Genomic DNA, 12,311 nt, shown 5'->3' with positions numbered 1-12,311 from the left:
ATAAACTAGAGCGGAAAGGTCAGATAAGTGAAGTGGTTGCTGAATATTCTTCAGTCTGAGATTCTGACTGGACTTAAAGGAACAGTTCACCCAAAAATGTCATTTATTCACCTTCATGTGTTGTTCCAAACCTGTAAGATTTTGTTTCTTCTGTGGAGCACAAAAGGAGATGTTAATCCATACTTAAATTTCAAGTCATCTGAAGGCTTTGTGAGCGAAATTTAAAGGGATAGTTCACCCAAAAATGAAAATTCTGTCATTATTTACTCACCCTCATGTCGTTCCAAACCTGTATGACTTTCTTTCTTCTGTGGAACACAAAAATTTTTGAAGAAAGTTGGTTAAGAAACTGTTTTGGTTCCCATTGACTTCCATTATATTTTTTGACCATACAATGGAAGTCAGTGGGAACAGAAACACTGGTTACCAACATTCTTCTTAATATATTCTTTAGACATAAGATAGAAAGTCATACAGGTTTGGAATGACAGTTGTTAAAATGATGACAAAATTTTCATTTTTTGGTTGGATTATCCCTTTGTTTGATTTTTATTCGCTTGTAATCTTCTCCTCTGCTCAAATCTCACTTTTGTATATTCAAATATGGCACAACTAAACATGTCACACCACATTCAATGTAAATTATGTTAAATGGTATTGGTTGTAATGTGTCTTATAACCAGTTGTAACGTGCCAAATTTGAATATGCACATATTTAAATCAATCAAATGAAATTTGAGAGCTACAGTATAATAGAATATTTTAAATTTCAGTCTATTTTTACACAAAAACCGATGCATGTGGCTTCAAAAGACTTGGAATATAGCTCACAATTCCTGTAGACTATTACTGTGATGCTTTATAATGGTTTGATGGCATAAAGTCATGTAGAATTTTCATTTTTGAGTGTACTGTCCCTTTAAGACAGCACATGGACCGTGCTAGTGGACCTAAGAAGCTGGATCTGTCCAACCAGTCAATGCAGTTTTGACCTTTATCCTCAGCACTTTCCAGTTTCAAAATGTACACAATGAAATATTTTACTTTATTCATAGAATATGAGTGTGGACCTACTGCTCTATTCCCACGTGTCCTCTGTCCCTCTGTCCACTCCAGTTTTGTGCTATAGTGAAGCTACAACTGTGACTCTACAATGTCCCTTCCTTGTTCATGTCTCGTCATCTTAGTGTTCTTCCTCAACGCCTTGCAGTGTACCACAGCTGACCCTCATGCAGAGAATCCACAATTGAATGCGTATGCGTATTTACCAGTTTGTTTTCATTAGAAATGTTTTCAACAGCTCTGTTCCAAAACCTATAACAAGCTGCTTTGTGTGCTGTTATTTGTGCTTATTAGAGCAGGGGTTCTCAATCTTTTTGGAACCAAGTATCCCATTCAAGACCAGACTGTTTATGCACTACCAATCAGTTGTGTTACCATGCAAATGGGAATCATGGCACTGGACGCCTGTTTGCACCCAGTGTTCCCACACTGTCAGTCAACTTTTTGTTTTTAATTAACATTTTCCAACACAATCTCATGGCAATTTGTGGCTAAATTCATACGATCTTAATTTGTACAATCTTATTCATACATTTTCGTACAATCTGCTTATGTCACAGTGATGAATATGTTTAGGGGTGGACCTTCATCAGTGTTATTTTAGTACTTTAGTTATGTTGTTTTTTATATTTTGTTTATTTTTGTATTATCCAGTTTTATTTTAATTTTAGTTAAAGTTTTAAAGTTTGTTGTGTGTTTTTTTAAATATGTCTATAGTTTTATTTAATTTTATTTTCAGTTTTTGTTTGTTATTTTAGTACATCAGGTTAAACTAAATGAAAATGAGAAATGTTGCTTTGGCATCTTGCTGAAATAAAATGTTTTTTATATATATTTAATTTTATTTTTTTCCAGTTAAAGTTTACTTTATTTCAAGGAATGAAAATATTTTATATGTTTTTAGTTTTAGTTAACTATAACCTTCATTCTTTTTTCCCGTAAAAATCAAATGTTTTCTACAGAGCCCTTAAAGGGACATGGTGATGGGAAAAAAATGAGATGGGAGTAAAAATATATATTGCAATGCTTTTGCGTTGTCTCTCTTAAAACTTTGCGTTTGCTTGCAAAACTTTTGTTGTCCCCTGAGAAACTTTGCATTCACTCGTGTAACCCCAGTGGGACTCGAACCAGGGTCTCCGGCATGGGAGGCGGGCATGCTAACAAGGACAAATGGATGCTAGTCCACCTCTTAAGATTAGGGGAGTGAGGTTTACCAGCACAGCTCTTACTAGCTGGCCTCCATTACACTCACCCCCCTAAACCTCACTCAAATCCAGGTCACGGCACCAGTGTATCCCCTCCGGTCCTACTCGCCCTGCTCTGAGCGGGACTCGAACCAGTGTCTCCGGCATGGGAGGCGGACCCGCTAACAAGGAAGCTAAAGACTGTAGCATCTAGTCTCTAGCTAGTGCGCTCTTGAGATCAGGGGAGTGAGGTATACCCGGACAGCTCTTGATAGCTGGCCTTCGTTACACTCCCAAAACCTTTGCTTTCTCCCGAGAAATTTTGCATTTGCTCACAAAGAAATCAATAGTTTCGCGAGTGAACAAAAAGTTTCATTTGCAAGAGAACGCAAAAGCATTCACACATAAATGTTCCCCCCTTTAGGGGCTCCGTAGTTTTCACATCATACGAATTCATACGGAAATTACCATCTCATAAAAAAAAGAAACAGAGATTGGGACCACTTCTTATTTGAGATGGACCCCAGCTGTATAAATGGCGTATTAGAGTATCATGTTGTTAGCTTAGCAACATATGCTAATGTCAAACTCTGTTGTAATCAATTGTGAGGTTTGTTTTGTTTAAGGAACACTATATATATGTGAGGAGGTGCTCTTATGCACAGCATTTCAGATTAGTAACTTATGAGGTTGCATTTCAGTGAAGATAGTATATGCAATGAGGCAGTTCGCTAGGTTTTGGAACAGAGCTATAATGTGTGTATAACATCTAAAATAATGTAAAGTGGATGCATAAATGACAAAATTTTAGATATTATACACATTATACAAATTAATCTAGGTAGAGTCTAGGTAAGATTGTCAAATTAATCTTAAAATGAAATAGTATTGAACACTACATTCAGAGTAGCAGTACAAGTTTAGAACAACATGGTAGCCACCAATTCTCATCAATACCATAGCTAATGTTGACAGGAAGGATGCAAAGTATTCATCAGTCATCTCCATCATGGCACATCCAAAGCAGTTCCCTTAAAAGTCTCAAGAGAAATGTAATCCCCAACCCCATCCATCCACAATTAAAAAACACATTTTCTAGTTTCATGCCGACGGAAGAAAGGACGCCCCCTATCCGGTAACCATGGAGGTGGCGTATCCCCACGTCCTGCCCGAAGTTACAATCTAAGTCATCACTGAAAGGGTAAATCTTCTTTATAGTTGTCTCTACCGAGTTAAAAACGTGACACACTCGTGCCTTGGTCCAACTACACCAAAGGACCCAGGATGCTTCATTAGCTTATCTAGTAAAACTAGCTTAGCTCAACCAGTTTCCCTTAAAAAAAAACATGCAAGGTCTGCTAGCTTCACCAGCTATACTGGATTGAGGGTGTCAGTTGTCCCTAAAAGGTAGTTTTCGTTTTTAAGATGATGCCATTCATTTTGAGGCTTACATTTGATGATCAAAGGATGTGCAAATCTTCTCTCATTCATTTGTTTCAATTACTGCACTAATTAATGGCCACTAAATGGTTATTCCACAGAGAGAGAGAGTGAGAGAGAGAGAGAGCTTTGCTTTATTGCTTTGGCAGGTGAGCTCATCTTGCCAGAGCTCTTGTTTCAGTTCATGGCTTTTCCTGTTCACTGGCGGGACAGGAGTGTGGGATGGGGCTGTATGAGCTATGATGGGTTTGCATGTATGCATGTGTGTCAGGACGGGTGGATCATACAGCCTCTGCTCTGCCCTGAGGAGAAAACAGCCTCAGCCATTGATCGACTGCAATCAATTGATTTATGTGCTGCAAGATCTGTTCCTGCAGTGCCATCACACTCCAGCTATTTGAATGTGATGCCAAAGTGTTGTGGATATAACATCTACTGATTTATATTACAGTTTAAATTTATTTTCTTTGTGTATTTAAACAACTAAATTTATTCACTCTTCCAAACCACTCTTCCAAAAAAAATTATATGCATTTTGTTTCTGGTTTACTAGAAATTACTTCTTTATAAGTTGTACTAATAAAGGATGGGCAGATTATTTATTTATTTATTTATTTTTACGCCTGCACATTATTCAATTAAAAACAATAATTTTATTATCATAGGAGACTTATTATTTAAGTCTCTATTTAAATATTATTTATTTGTTTGTCTGTTTGTTTATGTTAATAATTTAATGACTTTACAGTTTCACATTATTAAATTTAAAACATAATTTTATTAAAGTAGTTGGAGATGTAATGAGCAATAGTATTTATTTATTTATTTATTTATTTTAATCATTTAATCATTTAATTGAAATAAAAACAACAATTTTGTTAAAGTAGTAGAATACTTAATGAGCAATATTATTTATTTATTTATTTATCTGTTTACTTTAAAAATGTAATGACAACAATTACGCATTATTAAATTTAAAACATAATTTTATATTAAATTAGTTGATGTAATGAGCAATATGATTTATTTCTTTATTTCTTATTTATTTTAATCATTTAATATCTTTACACTTATTATTCAATTAAAAACAACAAATTTAATAAAGTAGTAGAAAACTTAATGAGCAATATTATTTATTTATTAATTTTTCTAGTTATTTACTTTAATAATTTAATGACTTTACAATTGCGCATTATTAAATTTAAAACATAATATTATTAAAATTGTTGGAAATGTATAAAGCAATAGGATTTTATTTGTTTATTTAATAACTTTACAATTGCACATTATGCAATTAAAAAAACAATTTAATTAAAGTAGTATATGAATAATTTATTTGATGTTTATTTATTTAATAATTTATTTATTTTAATAATGTAATAAGATTACAATTGCACGGTATTTACTAATAATTTTTTTTTAAAGTAGGAGACATAATGATTGACATGGGGTTGTTTCAGAGGTCTAACATGGGACTATCATTTCTCAGGATGATCCTAATGCCCAGAATAAGCTGGAGGACCCCGTGAAGGCCCCCCCACCCAAAGAGGACGAGTCGCTGAACATCCAGAACTCGCTCACCCCTAAGCACGAGAACAATAAAGTGCTGGGCGAGGAGAACTCTTCGGAGGTAAACTCGCTGCAGAACAACATGATGTAGAACAGAAAAAAAGCACTCCACGCAACCACGTCCACGATCACTTATAGCATTGAGCAGCAGATGGTACGAGCAGCCACACCCACCACACCATCACCACATGACAGAACACTTTGAAAACCCCGCCCCTCGTACCCACTCAGTCTCCGCCTCCTGCCCCTCCCCTTGTTGCAGTCTTATTGCCCCTGTAGTCGACCCGCCCTTGACTCAGCCCTTATATATACACACACCTACCCCTGCCTAACTGAATTATGGCATGCGTTGGTGTATATTGTAAAAAAGAAGAAAAAAGTAAAACATATTCGGGGTTTAAAATATAAAACGTTGTCATAAAAGAAAAAGCTACTGAGAGGTTTTGATGTTTGTCTGACTAATTCAGTGAGTATGTATAAATATATGGAAAAAATGCTTGGATTGATATAAAGAAAAAAACACAATGTGTCTTTGTTTTGATGTGATTTCTAATCCTTTGATGTACTTGTTTTATTTTGTACTTTTTTGGGAATATAAACTACGAAGAGAAAAAAATCTGACAGTTGTTGAAATAAATCTTTTTAACACTAAAGTCCTTGTCCCTGTGTGGTCCTAGCCTGTGTTTTTCCCCAGCCAGATGCTGTCTTGCACTCATTATCTCTTGCTTTGCTTGATATTGCGCATGGCTTTTTGATACCTGTTCAATGTCCTGAAGTCTGCATCAGTTTAGATCTTCACACTGACAACATTCTGCAGAAGCCGCCAAGGTGGGTGACCTAAAATCATACACATGTTTCTGCTATTTCCCTGACAAATATGAATTTAAAAGGTGTTAGGGATCAACCAAGTGTAATCTGACCCAAAGTTTTAGCTTTACCTTTGGTTGAAGTTAATATGAAATTGTATTTTTTAAAAACGTGTTAATTTTTTTCTCACAAGAATTAGTTTTAGAATGAGATCTGACCCCCCTGTTGAAGACCCTTGATTTTTAAACATTAAAACCTGAGGTTTTGACAGATTGGCTGTTAATGATGAATGGGCCAGACCTGTAGTTACACCAGAGGTGTAAAAAGTACCTAAAAACCATACTTGAGTAAAAGTACAGATATCTTACAGCAAAAATGACAAGTTACACAATTCACCAATTCCAATGAGACTTTAGTAAAAGATATGCCAGTGAAAAACAAGAAAACTCAACTCAAAATTGCATAAATCAAGGTCAACACAACAGCTTCTTAAACATCTACAGACACTCAAGTCTCAGTTAAAGGGGACCTATAATGCCCCTTTTACAACATGCAATATAAGTCTCAGAATGTGTATGTGAAGTTTCCACTCAAAATACCCCACAGATCATTTATTATAGCTTGTCAAATTTGCCCGTTTGGGTGTGAGCAAAAACACGTCGTTTTTTTGTGTGTGTCCCTTTAAATGCAAATGAGCTGCTGCTCCCGGCCCCCTTTCCAGAAGAGGGCGGAGCTTTAACAGCCTACACTTCAGTTGCTGAACAACAACAAAGCTGGAGAATCTCACACAGCCAAAATGATGACTGTCTGTAATGGTGTCCAGCCTTACATTGTTCAAACCGGAGTCAGACACTGAAGGAGAGACTCAGGAAGAAGTCACAACTTTTAGAATCCATCTGGATGTTTCTGAATGGTTAGTGGATAAATGTATGTAGTTGCTGTGGAGTTGATTCAACTCATCGACTAGCATGTGCCGCCACGTTAATCTTTTGTGCAAATCCAGTGTTGAATTGACCCTCGTTTGTGAAGCAGTCCGGCGTAAAATACGGCATGTTAACAACACTCTACTCTTCCTCTTCTCTAAAGCAGCCCAACATGGCCTCACCCCCTTTGTTGTGTGTTCCCGGGGGCAGGGTTTATGTCATTTCTGGGGTTTGTGATGTCACCAACCTGGGAAGAAGCTCGTTGTAGTCCTTAGCGATTTCTGTAAAGGAAAATATCTCCCATAACTTTGCAGATGTTGTTAACAGCAACATTACACACTGACTAAAGTTAAAAAAGTGAAATCACAATCAAGGCCCCCTTTAAGCTCAAGTGCTTAAAAAGGGCATAAGTAAACCAACATCATTCAAAAAGGTGTCAAAAACATAAATAAAATAAAGTTAAGTCAAATTAAATAGTCAAAGCCTTCTTGTACTGGACGCGCTGGTTTGGGCCTTATCACCGGCTGCAGTCATGCCCTCATCTCATATATGAAACACCTGCGATTCACAACTACCTGCTAATGCACTCACATTCACGTAAAGTAGCCTTGTTGACAAGTTTGGGTGAGTAAGGGCAAAATGCGCAAGAAATAGTACCTTCAATGCCCTGTAGATGGCAGTATAACTTCTTTTGTAGCGGAAAGAAACTGCTGCAGAAAAAGTTAGGTGCCATGCAAAATGTAATGAGTAATTGAATTACTCATCACAAATGTATTGGAGTAAAGACTACATATACAAAGTAGCCAAAAAGATACTTGAGGGATAGTTCACCCAGAAATGAAAATTCTGTCATCATGTTCTCACCCTCATGTTATTCCAAACCTGTATGAGTTTCTTTCTCTGCTGAACACAAAAAAATATATATTTTGAAGAATGTTTGTGACCAAACAGTTGTGGGGCACCATTGACTTCCATAGTATTTTAGGGTGAGTAAATGATGACAGAATTTTCATTTTTGGGTGAACTAACCCTTTAATTACAGTAACTCAAATACTTTACATCACTGAGTACACTGAATATACATTTAATATTATCCCACATAAGAATCTCTCTGCAGTCGGTGCAGTTGTCAAACTGACACACCAAGATTGCTTTCTCTGTTAAATGAATCACAGGTTCTTTATTGTGGTTTTCTCTTATGAGTTTTTGACGAGGAGGTTTGTTTCGGCCCCAGAGCAAAGACTCCTTCCCCTAACCACACTAATAGAGAACAAGTTCAATTAGCAATGCAAGTCAGCCATTAATTTTTTTATTAAATAATATATATTAAATATTTAAATTATTAAATTATATTATTAAATTATTTTATTTTATTTCAAAATTATTTTATTTTATTTTTTTATATTTTATTTTATTTTATTAAAAATGTTTAATTTTATTTTTTTATATTTTATTTAAAAAAATATATTTATTTTATTAAAAAAAATTATTTTTACTTTATTTAAAAAAATAATATTTTATTTTATTTTATTTCAAAATTATTTTATTTTCACTTTTAAAACATTCTATTTTATATTTTATTTTATTTTTTTAATTTAATTTAATTTTATTTTATTTTATTTTACCTTCATCTTTTCCCTTCCTGTGTTTTCAGTACCTCAAGGGCCTCTGCTTGGTGTCTTTGTGTGAAGCTTATAATGAATAATAGGAACCACTTCATCCTCTCATACGCAGAGCGACACAAGTAGGCTCCACAATGCACCACAGATGCCTATGAAATCAGATCTGGGAACATATAGACCTACATATTCACATGAGTCTAGTTATATTGTCTGTTAAGCTACTATGTTTCTACTGCAGAGCTTAAGAGCACTTTGCTTAGTTTTGGCCAAATCTGAGCTTGTGGCAGCTCCACTTATTACGGCCTTTTTCCTAATCTAATTCCTCCACGCTGCCATGACAACAGCATATACACAAGTATCAAAAACAAGGGAGCGTTCACAACGTGTGATACACACACTAAAAATAAAATTCATCAGTGCCCTGAGGTGGCCCTCAGCTGCAGACACAGTGAAAAAGGACACAGTATTAATGTCCCCAGACGCTGCTGTTTCAAGTTTTTGTTGAACCAAAACCAACTCGATCTCACCACCGCTCTCTCTAGCATTCTTTCTTTCTTCTCGCTCTCATTTTTCACTGCTTTCCTTCCCTCCCCTTCCTTTTCTGCCGTGTTGATCTTCATGCAAATGCAGTTCTGGGGGTGTAATCGTAGGAACACATTCTGATACTATGGGTCAGATTGATTGAGGAGAGGCTGCTTTCTCGCTGCTTTAATTTTCTCTTGCTCAAGTGGAACGGCATACAGCAAAATACAAAGGAGATTCTACATTTGCTCAAAAAAGCACAAACCTCATTTACATACAAGTAGCCTCAAAAGTATTTGGAAACTTAAGCCCAACCATATTATGTATATATAGGCCTACAGTAAGTGTCCAAATACTTTTGGGGCCACTTAACATGAAATAGGCTGTACTGTAAAGAATCAGTGGTGCATTATATGTTATTGTTCCAAAATTTCCTTTCAATGCTCCTTTCTTCGTTACACCCAGAAAGCATAGAAACGCAGTTTTCCATAGCTGGCACATAATTAACTCAGTATGTGTATTTTAAATGAATCTGTTTTGTCCTCTGCCATCAAATGCTGTATGAGAGAGAACAGTGAGGTGTGGCAATATCCGCCTCCACCAACATGGGTACATGCATGCAGCATCCCTGCTTCCCCATTGGCTACAGATACAGTGGAACGATGACATACAGATCTCAGACAGAGTTCAGCCATTGGCCGTTTGAAATATGAGGACACATGCGCGCGCGCACACACACACACACACACACACACACACACACACACACACACACAAGTTCAGTGCATTGGTTTAGGAGATTTAGGCTGTGTGGGTTCATCAGAACATGCTGAACTAATAAGGAATGCTTAAGATTATTAATGAGGCCTTTGGAATGTGGGCTGAGAAGCCTTTATAATGGAAATGGGTTTGATAGATTATGGCTCAACAGCTAAAAATACTCCCACACCCCCCTTTTTCCCCAAGTGTGTTTTGTCCTGCTGAGTTTGGAACGTCCTTTTGATGCTGAACAGCACGTGAAGTCTAAAGTAGCAGGTGCAGTTGCAGGAATCAGCGCGGGAATGAGAGTGAATCTCACGGAAATAAGTCTAGGTCTCATTTCACCCTAAAATCTAAATAATATAATTAAAGAATAAATTATTTTCACGACAAATCTCATTACTGTAGTGCATTCAGATATTATTTCAATTATTACTACCAATATTTTCAGTGGAATGTAATGCAGCAATTTTAATGTATTACATAAAAAAAAAAAGTCTTTTAATTAAATTACACCAAGATCATGAGTTTAATTCCCAGGAAATGCATGAAATGATTAACATCTATACCTTAGAAAATAAATTTTATATATAAGTTATATATATATGTGTGTGTAAGCAATAAGGTACTTGAGGCTGCGCTGTATTGTGAATAAGTCACGGCTGAAGGGAATTTTTAGCAACCCCTTCAGCCGTGACTTACTCATGATACAGCACTAGCCTCGAGTACGTTATTGCTTTTATAAAACGGTTACCACACAATACAAATATTAAAGCCAAAAATATGTATCAATGCAACTTTCATGAAGTAAACTTTCACTAAAAGCCTTCCTTCCACCAGAAAAAATAGTCCCTGACCGTGAACAGCAACAGAAGTTACATTATTACGCCATTAGATGGCAGCAAAGACTGTCTTTATGAGTGTGTCAGTCAGTGGCGAAGACTTTTACATTGAAAAGACTGAACTGTTGTGAACACGGAACAAGATGCAACTGACAAATGCTTTGACTAGCGCTGTCAGTCACGGGAAAACCCCTTAACTGTTAAAAGGACAAGATAAAACATCGGATATTTAAACAGATTTTTATTATGAACATAGGACTGACCTGAAGGAAAATGCTAAATGTGAATGCAGGTAATAAACTCGCTCACTCGATCTCTTTCTCACAATATTCTTCTACATAATACAGTAAGCTTCAATGAACAATATGAATTGAGAACAGTATAATATACACACACATATGCTATCTATCTATCTATCTATATATATATATAACATTTCAAAGTTTTTTTTTATATGTTTTTTTTGTATGTATTCTTTTTTTTAATATATAATTAGCATATATTGAAATATAATGAAAATCAAAATGAAAATGTTCTTAAATGACAATATAACAAATTTGAATACAATCTAAGTTGCTTTGGAAAAATGCATAAATATATATAAATTATATATATTGTTGCTTTGGATAAATGTGTAAATATAGTATATAAATTATATATATACAGTTTGACAGATGCTTTTAGTATATTTTGTGTGTATATATTTTTTTATATAAAATTACTGTATATATAATATGAATTTAGAAATATAATGAGAATAAAAAAGAAAACGTTCTTAATTGGTATGACAACACAAAAAAATATTGATGGGCCTAATATAGGTATCATTTTCTCAAAGCAAAATATAATTTGAAATTTCTATAATTTCCATGTATTTTTTTTTTATGTTATTTTGGTGCCAACTGTGATGGCAACTAAACTGCACACTAGGAAATATGCTCATGTCTCTTAGGACACATTTTATTAGTATTAACACTGTGTGTGCCAATGGAAATGTGCTTTGTGCACTTGTCTTTGCATGTGTTCTCTTTGCAGGGACAAATGACAGTTGACGTGGAGCTCCACCTTCCCAAAAAAGCCAAAGTCTTACCCAAGCCCAACACACTAGTCCACTATGACGTGTTCCTCTATAAAGTGGCTAAATCGCCTGCGAATGGCAGGGTGAAGCACAGGGTGCGATGGGAGGACTGTGAATACTGTGTCTATGAGTCGCCCTTCCACAGCCCCGTCAGCACACGCTCACTGCCTGCAATCATCCACAGGAAGACCTCGCATGGACATGACATGGAGCCCCTGTGTGCCCTCTGACCAGCATAAGGAGTCACACCAGAGCGTGTTTTATTTATCCTCACGGTGCTCCGTCGACACTGTAAAATGGAGACTTTCATACAGATGTTGTTTAATAAAATGGTGCTCAAACTGTAAATTTGAAGTATCAACCGAATATAATGTGATAAGATTTCTTTACGTCTTACCTGAAATCAACATGCATTGAGGACAGGGAATGTTCTCAGAACTTTCTGGCAAGTTATGAACAATCGTTCTTCCAGTAATGTTGAATAAAACATTTGTTCAAAGTTA

General features: G+C 35.7%; 1 protein-coding gene across 9 annotated transcripts in view; it reads left to right on the top strand.

The window, feature by feature from the left end:
- The window catches only part of cspg5a (chondroitin sulfate proteoglycan 5a), a 54,475-nt gene extending 48,567 nt beyond the window's left edge, over nt 1-5,908 (top strand). For all 9 annotated transcript variants that reach the window (XM_051864695.1, XM_051864687.1, XM_051864694.1 and 6 more), the window contains one exon: nt 5,176-5,908. In XM_051864695.1, coding sequence (XP_051720655.1) covers nt 5,176-5,346 — 171 coding nt within the window. In that variant the 3' untranslated portion in view covers nt 5,347-5,908. The remainder of the gene's footprint in view (nt 1-5,175) is intronic.
- The last annotated feature ends 6,403 nt before the right edge of the window (nt 5,909-12,311 follow it).

The sequence above is a fragment of the Ctenopharyngodon idella genome, chromosome 16 (assembly GCF_019924925.1).
Source record: "Ctenopharyngodon idella isolate HZGC_01 chromosome 16, HZGC01, whole genome shotgun sequence".
NCBI classification, from domain to species: Eukaryota; Metazoa; Chordata; class Actinopteri; order Cypriniformes; family Xenocyprididae; genus Ctenopharyngodon; species Ctenopharyngodon idella.
This window is presented reverse-complemented; position numbering and strand designations above follow the sequence as displayed.